At 36.7% G+C, this 18,899-nt stretch overlaps 3 protein-coding genes across 7 annotated transcripts in view; 2 read left to right on the top strand and 1 right to left on the bottom strand.

Annotated features, from left to right (window-relative positions):
• The first annotated feature begins 2,120 nt into the window (after positions 1-2,120).
• LOC309512645 (torsin-1A-interacting protein 1) lies at positions 2,121-8,596 on the top strand. Of its 3 annotated transcripts, XM_082188337.1 has the most exons (9): positions 2,121-2,248; positions 2,441-2,525; positions 3,119-3,187; positions 3,459-3,527; positions 5,913-5,966; positions 6,254-6,655; positions 6,876-7,067; positions 7,191-7,262; positions 7,402-8,596. In XM_082188337.1, the coding sequence occupies exons 2-9, from the start codon at positions 2,504-2,506 to the stop codon at positions 8,181-8,183; spliced, it is 1,662 nt and encodes a 553-aa protein (XP_082044463.1). In that variant the 5' UTR covers positions 2,121-2,248; positions 2,441-2,503; the 3' UTR covers positions 8,184-8,596. The 3 variants fall into 3 exon arrangements, with proteins under 3 accessions (XP_082044463.1, XP_082044465.1, XP_082044464.1); XM_082188339.1 differs by lacking the exon at positions 3,119-3,187; XM_082188338.1 differs by lacking the exon at positions 5,913-5,966.
• A 102-nt stretch (positions 8,597-8,698) lies between these two features.
• On the top strand, positions 8,699-12,923 carry LOC309512644 (torsin-1A-interacting protein 1). 2 transcript variants are annotated; one of them, XM_082188335.1, is made up of 9 exons: positions 8,699-8,911; positions 9,963-10,073; positions 10,217-10,348; positions 10,461-10,646; positions 10,722-10,901; positions 11,012-11,122; positions 11,274-11,387; positions 11,568-11,627; positions 11,718-12,923. In XM_082188335.1, exons 1-9 carry the CDS (start codon positions 8,839-8,841, stop codon positions 12,509-12,511), a joined length of 1,761 nt encoding a protein of 586 aa, XP_082044461.1. In that variant the 5' UTR covers positions 8,699-8,838; the 3' UTR covers positions 12,512-12,923. The 2 variants fall into 2 exon arrangements, with proteins under 2 accessions (XP_082044461.1, XP_082044462.1); XM_082188336.1 differs by lacking the exon at positions 9,963-10,073.
• Positions 12,924-15,340: 2,417 nt separating this feature from the next.
• The window catches only part of LOC309512647 (uncharacterized protein), a 31,521-nt gene continuing 27,962 nt past the window's right edge, over positions 15,341-18,899 (bottom strand). For both annotated transcript variants that reach the window (XR_014211122.1, XM_082188342.1), the window contains one exon: positions 15,341-16,795. Coding sequence is in view for 1 of the 2 variants with exons in the window: in XM_082188342.1 (XP_082044468.1) it covers positions 16,694-16,795 (102 nt within the window). In the remaining variant the exon portion in view is untranslated. The remainder of the gene's footprint in view (positions 16,796-18,899) is intronic.

Raw genomic sequence — 18,899 nt, 5'->3', positions numbered from 1 at the left:
TCCTTTCAGGCAAGATCATTGAAAAAGTTGTCTTCAATCAGCTGAACAAATTCTTATGCTCAAATGGATACTTTGACAATTTTCAATCTGGTTTCCGACCGCACAACAGCACAGAGACAGCGCTCATAAAGATAATAAATGATATTCGCTTAAATATTCAGGCAAATTAAGAGTGCTGGTACTGCTCGACCTCAGTGCTGCATTTGACACTGTCGATCTCAACATACTTCTTGACAGGCTGGAAAACTGAGTGGGGCTTTCTGGGATAGTCCTAAAATGGTTCAGGTCATACTTAGAAGGGAGAGGTTATTATGTTAGTATAGGAGACCATAAGTCTGAGTGGACATCCATGACATGCGGAGTCCCTCAAGGCTCAATTCTTGTGCCACTCCTGTTCAACCTGTATATGAAGAGTTCAGATGCAAAAACCTCTAAATGCCATCTGAAATTTCCTCCTAGAATGATCATTTTTATGAAGCTCGTATATTTAAGTTCAGTAATTTCACTTAAATGGCAATGAAAATTACCTATTAATTGCCATTTAAGTGAAATTATTGAAATTAAATATACGAGCTTGATAAAAATGATCATTCTAGAAGAAAATTTCAGATGGCATTTAGAGGTTTTTGCATCTGAACTCTTCATATGCTCCCAATGAGCCAAATAATGAGAAAGAACCAAATTGCTTACCACAGCTATGCAGACGACACACAGAACTTAGCCCTATCACCTAACGATTACAGCCCCATTGACTCACTGTGCCAATGCATTGATGAAGTCAGCAGTTGGATGTGCCAAAACTTTCTTCAGTTAAACAAAGACAAAACTGAAGTCATTGCGTTTGGAAACAAAGATGAAGTTCTCAAAGTGAATGCATACCTTCACTCTAGGGGGTCAAACAACTAAAAATCAAGTCAGGAATCTTGGTGTGACACTAGAGTCAGACCTTAGTTTCAGTAGTCACGTCAAAGCAATAACTAAATCATAACTGTTAGGGTCAATACATCATATACGGCTTAACTAAAGCATACTCTCATCTGAAAAATATTGCAAGAATTAGATGCTTTGTTTCCAGACAAGACTTAGAGAAACTTGTTCATGCTTTCATCACCAGCAGGGTGGATTATTGTAATGGACTCCTCACTGGCCTTCCCAAAAAGACCATAAGACAGTTGCAGCTCATACAGAACGCTGCCGCTAGGATTCTGAACCAGAAAATATGAACATATCACACCAGTCCTCAGGTCTTTACACTGGCTCCCAGTTAGATTTAGGATTGATTTTAAAGTATTATTACTGGTATATAAATCATTCAATGGCCTAGGACCTCAATACATTGCAGATATGCTCACTGAATATAAACCCAACAGATCACTCAGATCATTAGGATCATATCAGCTAGAAATACCAAGGGTTCACTCAAAGCATGGCGAGTCCGCTTTTAGCTATTATGCCAGCCGCAGCTGGAACCAGCTTCCAGAAGAGATCAGATGTGCTCCTACAGTGGTCACATTCAAATCCAGACTCAAACCACTTCTGTTTAGCTGTGCATTTACTGAATGAGCACTGTGCCGCTGTTCGTCCGACTGTTTACTGTATTTTATTTAATTTTTCTAAACTGTTTTAATTATTCTTATTTCTTTTTATTATTTTAATTTCTTCTATGTAAAGCACTTTGAATTGCCATTGTGTATGAAATTTGCTATATAAATAAACTTGCCTTGCCTTGCCTTGCCTATGTCTAAATAGTTTTTTGTGGATAAAGCTTTATATATATATATATATATATATATATATATATATATATATATATATATATATATATATATATATATATATATATATATATATATAAAAGATTCCATTAAATAATTGAAACTGTTAGAAAAACTTTGGTTTGTGAGTGACTTGTAGCATAGAGTTTATGGAATTTTATTATTTGTAAGTAATTTATTTAAGATATCGTTTTGCTTTGAGTGTATGCTGCTTGGTTTATTATGGGTCTGTTTAACAATGAATAATTCCTCTTTGTTATTTTAAGATATTTAAACAATATTTATTTATTTATTATTATTGCGCACATGATGTCCCTCTTCCGAAAACTTCCGAAGGAAACAATTCACAAAGTCAAACAGTTCCTAGCGATACCCGGAACCACATTGGCGCAGTCGCATTCGGAAAATGTGAGTTGTCCGGAACATAGGGCAAAATCCGAAATATTATCTGTGTTATGCCAGCTAGATAATTGGTGAGTAAGTTTTTCAGACTATAAGAACAAGTTTCTGGGGGTTTTGTTGTACGTGTCAACGTTGATTTTTAGCAACTGTGTTTGCTGTATTTCAGGTTATAATCTACTATCTTATTATCTGTCTGTATTTTCATGTCACTGGATCATTTGTGGTTTATAAGTTTGTTTATGTGGTGTTGTTTCTACATTCAGGTCCATTTCAAATTCCCTGCTTTAACACAACTCATTGATAAAGGAGGCATTTGTGCAAGAGCAATGGCAAACGAAGTCGACAGTGGTAAATATATAAAATGGTTCTGAAATTGTATGTTTTATGCTAATTAAAAAAATGGACTAATCTGCATACATGTCCATAACTTGTTTCATTTTGCTGACATATTAAATGTTTTAGATTTAATATACTGTCAACAGCCAGGAAAAAGATACTGTCATCACCAGAATAAAGATACTGTTTTTAATGAATAAAATGTTATATAAATCAGGCAAATGATGTATGAACAAACTCCTCTGTAAAAACCTTAAGAATATAGATAGGAACATAATTGGAAAGTTTAATGTATGTAAGTGCTACTTTAGTGGAGAATTCTGGAAAAAAATCTTGAGAAAACGGCCTTTAAAGGTAATATAATTGAAATCCAGAGATGCAAATAAATAAAGTGTACTAAAATAAACACTTGGATGTGTATTTTGGATGTTTTCTTTCCACTAGCCTGAAAGAAGACGTATTATGGAAGCAAATTAACCCAAAATCTCAAAATTGACATGAAAAAACAACAATAGGAAACAAGAAAGAAAGAATGAAAACTGTGCTCAAATAATTTAATGGGTCTTTAAAACCCTGAACTGCTCCTTTCCTCTTTTCAAATGCAGAATTAACATCTGCAGTGACTGATCCATTTAGTGGTTCTTTGTCAGATGACAAAACTACAGTAGAGGGTGGTAAGTGACGTGTTGCATGAAGTCAAACTTTTATTATCACGATCGTCATGATAGAATTTATGTTTGTTCAAGTGGTTTTTAGGGATTTAAGTAATTCCACAGATTTGATGCAATGTGCTGTTCCCTTATCTGACAGAGAAGGCTGGGCAACCTTCTAGACACTAAGCAACATTTAGGAATCTAATTTCTATAGATTAGGTGAAATGTTTTAGCAATTTGAAAAGTGGTTTAATTTTTACATTTAAAAGCTTTTGACTGTGTTTGCATTTAGCATCGATACAACATACCGCCTCTTCTGCACAAGACAACCAACAGCAGATCAGAGTTGCAGAGAATGAGAGTGAGTTGCATTTTTACATCACATCATATCATTGATTAACAGAGGGAGTTTAACAGTGCTATATGTAGTCCTTCTTTGTATAGTGCATTTCCAGATAATGCACCCAAAGAGAGTGGTATATCTGGATTTCAAACAGAATTAATGCTTGTCAAAATGTTCTCTGAACAGGGAAATATAAAAATGTTGGCATTCAGAGGTCAAGGATTAACTTTTAATTTTGTGTGATATTAGTTGTACATTTCACATTTATTGTTAAGATAAATGAGGCTATTTCACTGGCAGTAGCCTATGTCATGTTAAATAATTGTGTACATTTTAGAACCTCATTACTAGATTAGGTGAATTATTGTTGCAATTTGTAAAGTGTTGTTTCATTATTATTATCCTATGTTTTTCCGGCGTGCATGTTAACCAATGAGTGCATTCACACCGGGAGCAGTGAAGCGTGGGTTTTAGCGCTGACTCCATTTTTGCTGCGCTGCACACTTTTGATGGACAAAATAAATATGATTTCACACAAAAAGTGGCCAAAATTCACAGAATAAGCATGTCCAGTGTTTTTGAACAAGAACTGGATTATTTCAGAAAAGGAAATGAAAACTCAAAAATATTTACTGAAGATTTACCCATTTAAATTGTTTTTACTTATTCATTTTGGGTGAAAGTATGGTGTAGCCTATTATAAAAGCCAGAACATAATGATTTATTAACTTTCTTTTAGTTTATGTAATACACAAGAGGCTAGCCAATTCGGTTGTTAAGTCGTGACGTAACCACTCTCCGATAATACTCTTTCCGGGTCCAAAGTCCAGGTCCTCTCTACCTACCTACCGCTTTCGCTAGTGTTTTGGTTATTATTGAGTGTTTTTACAATGCCGCAGTGCTGTGTCCCGTGTCCCGTGTCCCGTGTCCCGAGCTAACTCACTTCAACCTCGTAAATCTTCTTTTTCATTGATGCCTGGACTCTACCCTTAATTATGCCACCTGAGTGATGAGCTACACTAACCACTCTGTTGGTGTTAAAGGAATTTAAACCCTTTTTGACTGCCAAGGGTGCCTCACTAAGAAGGACGTGATCGTAAATAAATGTACAGGTTCCACCATTGTTATTTCTGGACGAGAGGAGTGCTTGGACCCGGAAAAGGCTAAACGTCACGCGTGACGTCAGACTTAACAATCGGATAGCACTACCAGAGCCCGTCTAATGAGAGCCTGGCCACTCCCTATTAAGTCCTATTGTACCGAATTTTGGTTGTAGTTCCACCAGAGTTCCACTGGGGGCGATCGCCCATGAGTACAAAATGAATGGGAGTCTATGGAACTAGACGGCTAAATTTGTCTCTTTCACCCGATTGCCGTTGAGAAATCTCAGATTTGATTGTAGGTTTTGCAAGTTCAACATGGGTTATAGGTCGAAAGTTGAATGCGTACTTATGTCCTTTCGATTTCTTACAGGTTGAGTTGTTGTTGCCCATAACACGCTAGCATTCTACTAATGAACGCTGATTGGTCAGTGAAGGACTGATTACGACCAGAGATACGGCTTGATGGCAGGACCATCAAGCCGTCCGAAGCGGGACCAGAAACAAACAAAACTCTGTATTTACCTGTGTCAGCTGTGTTGTCGATGCCTCGAGAGAAAAGAAAGTGCAGAGCGCGAAATCACCAAAGTGACTGAAGGATTGCCGTAAAGCAGTATCTCTGGTCGTACGATGTGTATGACGTCATTGACATTTTAAAAGACTTTTTTAAGCAAATAAGTGACTCTAAAAAATCTAACACCCAGCAATGTGTAATTTCTTTGCTTCTCCTTTCGAATACAACATTCAAATTACTAGACAAAAAATTATATCCTGAGAAAAGTGGATTTTGAGGGGTATAGCGCCATAGACCTCCATTCATTCTGCACTCGTCCTGTGAGCGCCCTCACGAGCGAGTTTACTGAGAGTGGAAGTTCTCCCCTTATTAGACATTCTCTGGCACTACCCAAATAAAACTAGAGTGTGCGTTTTTTTTGTTTTTTTTGACGCGCTGCTCACACTTGCGCTGTGAAACGGCTGTTAGGGTCAATACATCATATACGGCTTCTTCTGGACCGCAGATCAGTGTGCCAGAGAATGAGAGAGTGTGTGTATGTTTTTTAAACTGCATTTCATATCACTGTTGTGTAACGTTGTCTTTGTCATACAACAAAAATATATAGAGTACGTAAGTGTATGAAGTCGACCATTACAAATTTAATGTCATAACGGTTTATAGCGATGTTTATGCTCAGTTATTGCACACAACACTAAAGACTTTTAATTGGAATTGGATTGGAATCAGGTTAGGAATCAGAAAGTTCAAATAAATAGCAAAAACTGCTCTTCTACTGCTACTTTACAGATGTTGACTTGTCTGCTGATTGTTCTCCAGAGACTGGAGGTAAAGATAAGGATGGTAAGTTTGGTTTTCATAATGGTCTCTGTACTGGGAAATATAAGAATGCAGTGAGTCAGAATTCAAGTATTAACTTTAATTTTGAAAGATATTATTGTACGTTTTGTATTATTTAGATATGTATGTATGTATATGTATGAATATAAATATATATATATATATATATATATATAAAGAAAAAATAAGTGTGGCACTAATACAGATTTAATATTTGTTGTAATGTTTTATAGTGCTGTTTACGCTCAGTAATGCACACAACACTATATACTTTTTGTTGTATGACACAGACAAGATGAGACTTCTCGGCAGTACTCAGACCGGGACTGTCCCTCACACTGATCCTGGATCTACAGTAAAAGAGGGTAAAGAGAAAAAAGAGGATACTCAGACCGGGACTGTCCCTCACACTGATCCTGGATCTACAGTAAAAGAGGGTAAAGAGAAAAAAGAGGATACTCAGACCGGGACTGTCCCTCACACTGAACCTGGATCTACAACAAAAGAGGATCAAGAGAAAAAAAAGGATACTCAGACCGGGACTGTTCCTCACACTGAACCTGGATCTACAACAAAAGAGGATCAAGAGAAAAAAAAGGATACTCAGACCGGGACTGTCCCTCACACTGAACCTGGATCTACAACAAAAGAGGATCAAGAGAACGTCAATAAGAGTGGGAAGAGAGAAAGAGGTATTTTTTCTTAGAATGAAGCAGATTACTGCATTTGTTTGCTATCAATGTGTGTTTTTGTCATTTATAAGCATTTGTATAGCAAACAGAATTAATTCTTGTCATAATGGTCTCTAAACAGGTAAATATAAAAATGCAGGGAGTTAAAGGTCAAGTATTAACTTTTATTTTGTGCGATTTTAGTATTCAATATTCATCAGTATTTAATATTTTCTTATAGACGACAGAATGGTGGCTCCTTCAGAGACTAAAACTTCTAAAGAAACAGAGAAGGCAAGAGATATAAATGAGAGAGGTGATGGATTTAAAGACACAGATGAAGAAAATAAGGAGATGGGTGAGGATGAAGGCCAGGATCGAGATATGAACTTGGATGCAGAAGCTGAGAAGGAACCTACGCCCAGTTCGGAAGGTAAAATATTATTTGAGAAGTCAGTCAGTTTCAAATTTTTATAGATTAGGTGAATTGTTGCAATTTGAAAATTGGTATTTTGTTCTTACATTTAAAAGCTGTTGCCTTGCTTTTTACATTTAGAGTCACTACAACATAAGTCTTCTGGATTTCTACAAGAAAGCCAATCACAGATGAGAGTTGGAGGAAATGACAGTGAGTTGTTCTCTCCATTCTGACTGTCTATAAAGAAATTACTTGACTAAAAAAAGTCTTTACCATTATGAAGAATGGCTGTCAAATGATTATCGTTAAGCAGCCAATAATATCACTCTAATAATTTTTTTTCTTACAGAACTGTTTTGGATTTGTGCTGTTGTTGTCCTTCTTGCATCTGTCTATGGTACATTATATTTGTCTGACTCAACTCCACCTGAACCAAAAGAGTTTAATGTGGTGGATGTGTTCAATCAGGAAATGGAAAAACTTAAGACTAGCTTTCCAAATCAGCGGCCAGAACTCTGGAGGAGGAGTCTAATTCATCTCAGACGCCACCTAAAAACTGAGCAGCCCACAGAACCCGTCAGCCTTATTCTAACGTCTGGTCACAGGGCTGAAAGGACACTTGGTTGTCTGGCTCAATGCTTGGCTCATGCTTTTTCCACTGCTCGTAACTCATCAGTTCTGAACATTGATGGAAAAAACAAAGCGTCACAAGACAGTGATCAGGTCAAGCTGGACATTGATAGTGAGTTGAGAAATGCCTTTGGGGGTAAAAAGTTTGCTGCGGTAATCCACCGATTTGAGGAGCTCCCTCCTGGATCCACTCTCATCTTTTACCGATACTGTGACCATGAGAACGCGGCTTATAAAGACGTCTTCCTGGCCTTTACTGTAATGCTTGATACAGAAGTGGAAGTGCCATCCAATGTCGGTCTAGGGAGAGTTGAGGAGATGGTTCAAGAGCACGTAAAACAGAAGTTTGTCTCCTCAGACAAGTTAGCTACGTTCAATCAAATGGATGTGGACAAACTGAGTGGACTGTGGAGCAGAATTTCACATCTTATCTTGCCTGTGGCTGCAGAAGAGAAAATTGAACATCAGGGCTGTGGTGGGGACTGTGGTAAATCATTTTGAAATAGTTTTTTTTTTTATTACGACTTTAAATGTTATACTCATGTGTTGCCTCACAAATGAGGGCTTGTACTTAAAATTTAAAGATTCATATTTGTATGTGCTGCTGTATGAATGATGGTCCTCACAATTTTCTTTATTTCACACTAAATAATAACTTTTCAGATTGACATTTTATAGAAGGATAAAACGAAGTAATTTTCCCATTTGTATTGATTTTCTTTGCTTTCATGTAGATCTTTTTGTATTTAAATTATGTCTTACATTAAAGTTATTTTTAATCTGTAAATTTGGTTGACCAGGGATGAACGTGTAATATATTTGATGAATTGTTGAGGTTTTCCTACTCAAAAAGTATTTTATCTAAGCTGTATTAGATAAAATAAATGTGCCTTAATAAATTAATCTGCCTTGTGCTTCCTTTGACTCGCTTGTGACGGATTACAGATAAAACAGAAATTAAGACCAATGAATGCTTTCAGACCTACTGGCGCATTTGTGAAATGAAAGTAACTGTAATTGTGAACTATTTCCGGGAGTTAAGTTGTGTTCCACTAAAGTCGCTCCGACGAAAAGCATCCTTAATGTTCCGCTTTCCGGTTTCAGCAGCATAGGAAAAGTAAAAAGTTTGTTAAAAGAAGTGTGTGATATAAAACAAATGGATTCGGGTGTTTCTAAAGAAGATGGAACTACAATTAGGAGAAGAAGCGCCAGAACTTCATCTAAGACAGGTTTGACTTTATAAAACTCTTAACGTGACTTCAATAACGTTACCGTACTACAGAAAAGTAAATTGAGCCAAATGCTACTTAACCTTAAATAAATATTATCTAATGCCAAAAGAACGATACCGTAAATCACGGTAAATATATTTTAAATATTTTATGTTAGGGGTTTCATTGTCAGTAACGTTATGCTGTTAAGTAAACAGTCTAACGTTGCTTAGTAAACCTTGCTGTTTGAGTTTACATTCTGGGCTCAGTCCTCTGTCTTAACAGTATTTTTTTTTTTTTATCAATAAAATGCTAATCAAATTATTTCAAGGTCATTGTCTCCGTACATCAGGTTTATTACAGCGGTTTTAAATGATAACGTAAAGCTTCGCAATTTGCGATCAGATTGTCTCATACGTTTGTGCACCTCGGAATGCTCTTTATAAAACGGAGCAAAACTGTTCTTCCAAAGCTTCTCTCTGTGTAAAACACAAGTTATTTAGAATTATATAGCTTGGATTCGCTAACTAGGCGAAATTGTTAAAATATCCACTGGTTAGCTTGAGCATATAAGCTAATTAGCTAATAGTTACATATTTTTTTATATATTCTTAAAAAGTCGTTTAGTGTAAACATTTCATTAACATTTCTTTGTAGGCTATTATTGAAGATCACAATGTGCAGTTGTTTATATGTCTGTTTAAAGATCCCCTCAAAATCGGTTGTCGCTGTGTCAGTTTCCGCTAATGCACAAAGTACTTGACAAAAACTTGTCGTTTGTTGTTATTTCTGTAAGATCATTTCTCGGTTCGTCCTCTATCTTAGCTTTATCTTGGCTTTAGCTTTATAATTTTTTACTGGGCAGCCGAATGTCCATTCCTCAAAAACATGTGGACCATGAAATACACAGACCCAAAACCCAAACAAAAAATTACAGGCCAAACTCAACATCTGGAGGTTTGTTATCATTAAGACAATACCCTTAAGTTTCCAACTCATTTGCATTGAAATGCATAGATGTGTCAGTTGTAGTTCATTTTACTCACAAGTATTTTTTTTCCATTGCAAGATCCCTCTAGTTTGGGTGCTGTACCACTGGAAAACCAACAAGACACCTTAATGAGAAATAAGAATAGCCTGAAATATCAGAATCAGAATCCCACAACGAAGAAAGCCAAAAGTTTGTAAAATCTTTATATTGACCAATTTAATGCATCCATGCTAAATAATAGAATAAATTTGTCTATTTAAAAAAAAATGTACTGACCCCACAGTTTTTAACTGTAATGTGTATTTTTATTGCTTTTAACCACGTCCTCTAAGCTTTATACAGTGCTGATCTTAAACCCAGACCCCAACTAAAAAGAACCTGGCAAATAAGGGAAGATGATGGTGCATCCAGTACTGTCAATGGATCCAAAAAGTCCAAGAGCCTTGAGAAAGGGGATGATGATGGTACATCAAATTAAATAAAAATAAAATTAATAAATTGTCTAACATTTTGTTTCTCAGGCAAACCGTATTTGTTATTCTAATGTTTTCACTCATTTATATTAAACCAATGCAGAATCCCCTGTTAAGAAGAAAAAGCCTGAAGAGACAGAGAAGGAAAGAGATATAAATGAGAGAGGTGATGGATTTAAACGCACAGATGAAGCAGATGTGGAGATGGGTGAGGATGAAGACCAGGATCAAGATATGAATTCAGATGAGGAGGCTGAGGCTGAGCAGGACAATGAGCCCGGTTTGAAAGGTAAGATGCTATTTGAGAAACAAGCATAAGTGTTAGGTCAAATAATATTAAACAGGTGGTGCTATATTTCTTCAGTGGATTCCTCAGCCCAGCCTGGGACAGTAGAAAAGCACCCTGCCTATGCATGTGGAGAAAATCTGAAAAGTGAGGAAATACTGGGCAGCCGAATGCCCATTCATCAAAAACATATGGACCATGAAATACACAGACCTAAAACCCAAACAAGAAACTACAGACCAAACACAACATCTGGAGGTTTGTTATCATTAAGAAAATTACCTTTCAGTTTCCAACTCATTTGCATTGAAATGCATAGATATGTCAGTTGTAGTTGATTTTACTCAAAAGTATCTTTTTCATTGCAGATCCCTCTAGTTTGGGTGCTGTACCACTGGAAAACCAACAAGACGCTTTCATGAGAAATAAGAATAGCCTGAAATATCAGAATCAGAATCCCACAACGCAGAAATCCAAAAGTTTGTAAAATCTTTATATTGTAATTATATATATTAGAGTAAGCAAATTGTTCACTGGTAAAAGTGCACATTATGATGCTTAACATTCTTAATGTATATGTCACAATTGTTCATGAATTTTAGTTGATTAAAGTTTATATCCCATCACTAGTTGCCCCATGTCCTGGTAACTGGAACAGATACCAATCTACACCCCGGATGAGCAATGTCTACCCAACAATTACGCATCCCATTACAAAACCAACCACTCATCTCAAAAACAAAGGTAAAAAATTATGTTTTGTATTTGTCACTTACTATTCTCTTATTTTATGACTTGAAAAAAGATTTATAATCATTTTTACATTCATAATTTAGTCTATTAAGAAAAATAGCCAATAAAGTAAAATGGTTAATATTTAAGAATTTGTAGATCATAATTCTTTTACTTTACTTTGTCTTCAAGAATGGAAGAATTTGCAGAAACCAGTCACCTCAAAAGCAAGTCCAGTCTCTTCCTCTCGAGGTATTTTTTGTGTCCTTCATCCATTCCACATAGTTTAAACGAGCAGATTTGTCTCACATTCACTATGCTTTATTATGCATGTTTTCCTAGGCTGGTTGTGGTACAGGAACAAGCTTCTTTGGTGTTCTCTGATACTGACAGGAGTCCTGGCTTTGAGCTTTTTGGCCTATTGGATCTTTCTATGCTTCCATTTGCGTCAAACTGATGTGTCCCATTCTGAAACCATAGAGAAATTTGGTCTGGACATAGATGCTTTACGGAAACTTTTTCCCAGTCAGCGTTCAGTGTTCTGGAAGAGGAGTGGGAAACATCTTAAGCGCCACCTGGAGATGGTCAGCCCCACTGAACCGGTCAGTGTAATTCTGACTGCTGGCCTTCAGGCTGAAACGACGCTGGGCTGCCTTGCTCGAAGCTTAGCCACGACGTACTCCAGGTTCCATAACGCTTCAATCTTAGAAATCAACGGGACCACCAAAAAAGCAAAAGACAGTGATCAGGTCAAGCTGGAGATTGATGAAGCGCTTAAGGAAGCGTTTGAAGGTGATAAACCTGCAGCTGTTGTGCACCGTTTTGAGGAGCTCCCTCCTGGATCTACGCTCATATTCTATCGTTACTGTGACCATGAGAATGCAGCTTACAAAAAAGTTTTCCTTGTCTTCACTGTGATGCTTTCGGTTCATGAAATAGACCCTACGGCCAGTCTGAGTGCAGTTGAGGACATGGTACATGACCATGTAAAACAGAAGTTTGTCTCCTCAGATAAATCTACAAAGTTTAATCAAATGGACGTGGATAAACTGAGTGGACTGTGGAGCAGAATTTCTCACGTCATCTTGCCGGTGGCTCCAGAGGAGGAAATTGAACAGCAGGGATGTGCTTACTAACCTTAACAGAAAATCGTAAGATTAAATCACTGTATTGGGCTGGATATGTCATTTTGTAGAGTCCAAGGACCATATAAATGTACATAGAGGATCTTAATTCCAAAGAGGTTTTTAAAACATGTGTTTGTTTATAAATGTTTTATACAAATGGTTTTGTATTCGATTTTGGTTCTTTGTTTTCTTTGATGATAATATATGTGTGAAGGCAGACATAATAATAATAATGCAACAGCATTTGGCTTACAGTTGTACATTTCTTCCCAAGGCCATGACTGAATAATGACTGAAGTTTTGCACTGATGTTTGAAGTTAAGCTCTGAATTGTAAACTATACTCTTTTTACCAATCAAAATGTAGTTTGGGTTCATATATTTGCTTGAATAAGATTATAATAATTAAAAGTCAGGCTATATTTGTTTTCTTCTTGTGAGTTTTCATTTTCTTATCCTCTGGATAATGCTATTTTGTCATAGTTCCTATTTTTGTAACATTTTATTTAGTTTATATATACGTAGATACAGTATAATTCAAAAGTGTGGGGTTGATTGGATTTTTTAAAATGTTTTTGAAAGCCTTATGTTTACTAAGACTACATTTATTTGATCAAAACTACAGTAAAAATGGCAATATTGTGATTTACCATTTAAAATAACTATTTTCAATTTTTTTATGTATACATTTTAAAATTAATATATTTCTGTGATGGCAAAGCTGAATTTTCAGCAGCTGTTTTCAGTGTCACATGATCCTTCAGAAACCATTCTAATATGCTGATTTGGTGATCAAGAAATATTTCTTATTATTATTATTATCAATGTTAAGTTGTGCTGCATGATATTTCTGTGAAAACTGCTTTTGCAGGATTCTTTGATGAATAGAAAGTAAAAAAAAAAAAGAACTGCATTTATTTTAAATAGATTTTTGTTACAAATGTCTCTACTATCACTTGACCAATTTAATGCAACCATGCTAAATAATATAATTTATTTTTCTATTTAAAAAAAAATCTTACTGACAACAAACTTTTGAACTGTAATGTGTATTTTTATTGCTTTTAACCACATCTAAAACAGGAGGAGCGAATGTAATTTGGGCCTAATGGGTGGAGCTAAAATATCCAACCACACCCTAACGCTACCCAGAACTCTATCCCTCCACCCCATTAGACGTCCAGAGAGGAGGAGTGTCATTTGACTCTGCAGTGAGTACCAACTTGAAAGGGTGTGTAATCCTGCGAAATTGCTTGTGTCTGGTGACATGACTCACCATGCACTTTAATGCCACAAGAAGAAAATTATTAACCAGACATCTACAAGTTCAAAGTGCTTCAAGAATAGTTCCATTGTTTTATCCACTTTTTTTCCTAATGAGCCTATACTGCGGTTTAGATTATGGGAGGATAATGCTTATATTGTGTTCATAGAGCGAAACTTTTTTTACAGTTTAACAGTTTTTTTTTTTTTTTTACAGTTTAACAGTTTACAAGTTACTCCCAAAGTTCACGCAAAGCGTCGTGAGCTTTAGGAATTAGGTAAACAAGTGTTACTGCTCAGCTGTGTCCAAATTCAGAGGCTGCATCCTTTGAAGGCCGCGAAGGTCGGACAGAACCGAGCGTTGTTAAATGGGACTGTCTGTCTAGTCTACCGAGAATTGTTCTTGTCGCCTAGCTACTAGACATTTTTGAAAGTTATATTAAACTGTCTGAAAACAAAACAGGGTTCACAAACTGTCTAAATATGTTCACCATGGTAAATTTTTTTGTATATAATAGTATAATCACATCTTAATAAGATATAGTTAATATTTGAACCACTTTTAAGTTGTTGTTTTCTTTTGTTTTACTTTTGTATCGTTAGATATTTGAGTGAGTTGAAACCCAATACTTGCCTTTAAAAGTGTAATTTGGCAATGTCTTTCAAAAAGAAATCCTGTTGTCACTGGCACCGAATTAATTCTGGGTTAGGCAAGGCCGCGAAGGATCCATCTGTTGTATTCATCGTTGTGCGGGAAACGAGATATGCAGCTTTACAAGAATGAAGCCTTCCATTTGAGAAACACCCAAACAAAGCATTTGGCAGAGGTTTGAGCTGATGACAGTTGAGCAGAAAGATAAACAGAGAATTGGTTTTTCCCAAGCAACTGCTTTTTAATGTTGATGGAATGAGAAAAACAACAGTAAAAATGACGCATCGAAACAGGAAACATATACATCGAAACTGTTCTTTGTTTATTTTGCTATGTAGCCTTGTATAATTGTAATTGCATAAATATTTTAGTGTCAAAATACTAAAACAGACAAACTCAGATACATAATTCATAAGAATTAATAAAAAGGTGTAAAAAAAAAAAAAGTGTGAGGCTGGGAGCATACGTTGCTATTTTGAGCCAATAATCAGAACAAAAAGCATTTATAATATATAGTGCAGATTTCAGTTTATCTGACTCCAATATAATTAATCTCCATTAAAGTTGTTGTCATTATTTAACCTCTTATTGTTCAAGGTTACATTTTTTCTTAGAACTGAACAGGATTTAACCTGAACGTTTAGATAACAGAAGTTATACAATCACTTTAGCGTTCAACATTATCAGTGATAAAAGGAAGGATTCTCATCAAAAGCAGACAAAGTTATGATGATGAAGGGCATTTTTCCATCTTTAATTCACATGTATCCTTTAAAATGATTACTGAATACTGATGTACTACTACGACTGGAAAGAGTTGCACCCACTTTGCTCAGCCAAGATTAGCAAGATTAAAAAATTGCCAACTGAAGTGATAGGGTGTACCGTCGGTGAAGGTGTAAAATCAATGACGATAGAGAAGAATTCTCAATCCAGGGTATTTATTTGGGTGCAAAAGTGATTCCCAAGCAAAAATATACAGTAACAAAATCTAAGGCAAAAAAAATTATATATATATATCCATAAGAGGTTCACATGTGTATTCTGGCTATGCCAATATACAGGCCCAAAAATACAAGGAGTGATCCCACACTCCAAACCATAGACATGTATAGAAAGGCTGGAAAGGCTAGATGGCTCAAGGCGGAGTCAGCTGTGTCGTCACTTGGCGGCCATCTTAGGTCAGGAGACTGCGCTGCTGCTCCCTGCTGCTGTGGACGGAAGGTGAGTGACATACGCCAACTAAAATGCTCGTAACTTGCTGAATTCTTGACTGATTTACAAACGGTTTGGTTTATTACAAACCTTATTAACGTGGCTATGATTTGTGCTGATGCCGTTTGTGGCTATAATTTTTCACAAGTATGCAGTTAAATAGCCGCATCCCTGACGTTTATGACACACCAAGCCGTTTGAAAATCGGTTGAAAATTGAGCAAAATATAGTTATTTCAGCACTACATGCACAATAGACTTTAATGTTATAACTGGACGAGCGGTTCTGTCCTAAGATGGCCGCCGTGTGACGTCGTCGGGTCCCATTGGCTCTCAGCGCCGGTAAGCTATCTAGCCTTTCTATACATGTCTATGCTCCAAACACTCTCCTAAAAATGGCTACCAGGAGCCCTTTTATAGAGTTACGCTCCTCCCATTTCTGGAACATACCATGTATAAATAAATGATCATTTTAAAGCAAGATAAAACTACACAAATATTTTAAACAAATGGTATTAACATGCAACCTAAGCATCACACTATGAATTACAAAATGATGTCGAAACGTTGCAAAGAAAAATGTCTGAGAAATTATAGTTTCCCTGATTTCCCCCTGTGATGTCACTGACAATGAAAGTGCCCTTCCTACTGGGCAATTAGAAGCTTTAAAATGGCAGCCGTCGCTGCACATGGCAAACGCCAGTAGAGAGGTGACCAACAATGTGAGTATAACAGTATTTTATGTGTATATGTTAGTTTGTTACAGGGGAAATAAACTGTTAACATTTGAAAAAGAGTTTGGTGTGGTTTCTTTGAATGTTAAATCATATAACAAAACAAAACATTTAGCATTGAGACAAAACAAACAACCAACAAAAGAAAAATTGGCCTATTACAATGGCCTATTACACCACCTAAACAGAAAAATAACCACACATCTAGTATACGATGTTATTTTGCCGGCATGTAGTGTGTGTGCATTTCAGCAGTCCTTTCAAAATAAAAGTCCTTTTAGTCTTAGGTCACAGGCTATCTGTGACATGAAGAATCTGCAGACGGTCTCTCAATTTCTCATTCTGACTAAAGACACTCCTGTCATAAGTGCTGTTGTCAACATTACATTAAGAATTGTAAAGATTATAAACATAAACAACCATAGGGATATCTGAAAAAAAAAGGAAAAAAAAGAGAAAAGTCTTAATTTAAGGTAATATCGTAATATAACCAATTGTATGGTCTTATCATTTTGTGAGTTCCTAAGATGTTGAGGTCAACCAGTTACAGTGTATGTAAATATTACAACCATGCAATGCCACTGAAAACCAAAGTGACACATTTCAAAGAAAAATAAAAGGTCCCACTTTATATTAAGTGGCTTTATACTACAGGGCTGTTGAATGCTTGTATCTGATTGGTTGACGAATGTTCTAAGGTGTGCAATTATTTAAAGGGAAACGCACGGCTAAAGTAGTTCCAGGTAGGTCTTGACCGCATTACAGTTCCATATCACTTCGCGTAGTTAACTGTAATAACGGAAAATAGGATACAATTCATAACAAGAAAAAAAATTACCGACAATTTTGATTTTCCGGAAGGAAATTTTAATATTTATGGTGAACATGAAAATTTTAACAACTGGCCGACGGCAATATTGGATAACCCAGATGAAAAAACAAATAAACGGAAGAGGACATCAAAAGCAGCAGGCAACAACAAAAGACATAAAACAATCAGCGAAGAACAGCTGGACAGACTCGAGGGCGAAAAACTCCCAGCTTGGGCTGTCAATGTGTTTAACGACTGGCTTAAGGCCAAAAATACGTCTGTGGACAAAGTAGAGAGAGATGGGGCAGACGCTTTAAATACCCAACTGCGGGCTTTCTATGCCACTGTCCGAAACGCATCAGGCACAGAGTATACGCTGATTTCACGCAGCCGCCATTTTGAAATCGAAAGTGAGGCTCCGGTGGGAAGAACCCCGGAAGTAAAGATAAACAACAATGCCTTGGATTACCAACCTGAAGCTGCTGCCGCGATTTACACTATTGGATGTTAATATTCAATATAGGATATGTATATAGTCCATTCCTGCTTCGGTTTTTACATTCTGAATTATATATAAAAAAATTATTTTATTTATAAATGAATTTCACTGTATATTGTCTAAAGTATGAAAGAAATGTTTGTACATTTTTAGAATTGACACACCATCATTAAACACAACAATACGCCATCGCATTCACGACTCTCCTGTGATTAAAGGCGACACTTCCGGTTTTCTTCCCACCGGAGCCTCGCTTTCGATTTCAAAATAACGGCTGCGTGAAATCAGCGTATTCAGTGTCAAGTTTTCTCTCCCTACGAGCTGGACTGAACCGCTATATATCCAAATACAACATCATTGGGCAGTCAGAATTCAAATCATCCAATGACGAATTCAAGGCCGTCCTCAAAAAGTTTCGCAAAGCTGGGAAAGACTCCAGTTCTCATCATCCTCCCATTTTGACCACTGAAATAGAGCGCATTCGTAACTCTACGTATCTGTCACCAGACACAGCAGCCGGGCTGGTTTGACATTCAGCTGAACCTGGCAAGGAGGGGGCCTGAAGGAAATCGAGAATTAAGAAAGCATTCATTAGTCATTAAAAAAGACGAAAATGATGATGAATATATTTGCTTGTCTTATAATAATGCAGAAACAAAAAAACACAAAAAGCCCACCGATCCCAACAAAGACTGCTACCGAGGATTCATGTTTGCCAATCCAGGGGACCCCCTTTGCCCGGTTAAAAGTTTCAGAAAGTACATCGCCGAATGCCCACCTGATGCATTCTATCTTCATCCACTGAAAGATTCACAGGTGAAGCTTGACACGAGAGATTGCTGGTATTCCCACGAACCGATGGGTGTGAACTATCTTGGAAACATGCTTCCGCACATCAGCGGGGCAGTCGGGTTATCCAAAAGATACACCAACCATTCATTAAGAAGCACTACAGTTCAAATGCTGTCAGAGGCAGGGCTGGAGAGCAGGCAGATCATGTTTGTCACAGGGCACAAGTGTGAAACAAGCCTGACAAGCTACTGGGCACCTTCCACTACAGAAAGAAAGAAATGGAGCTTGATCCTCTCATGAAACAAAAGTACAAACGAAAATCAAGCCAAGGATCATCAGAAAAAAAAAAAACTCTGCTAACATGCTGCCCCATGCGCTTAAACTGCCATTTTCGATGTCTAACTTCACAATCAATGGAAATGTGCAGTTTAAT

The sequence above is a fragment of the Leuciscus leuciscus genome, assembly GCF_965113295.1.
Source record: "Leuciscus leuciscus genome assembly, chromosome: 13".
Lineage (NCBI taxonomy): Eukaryota > Metazoa > Chordata > Actinopteri > Cypriniformes > Leuciscidae > Leuciscus > Leuciscus leuciscus.
This window is presented reverse-complemented; position numbering and strand designations above follow the sequence as displayed.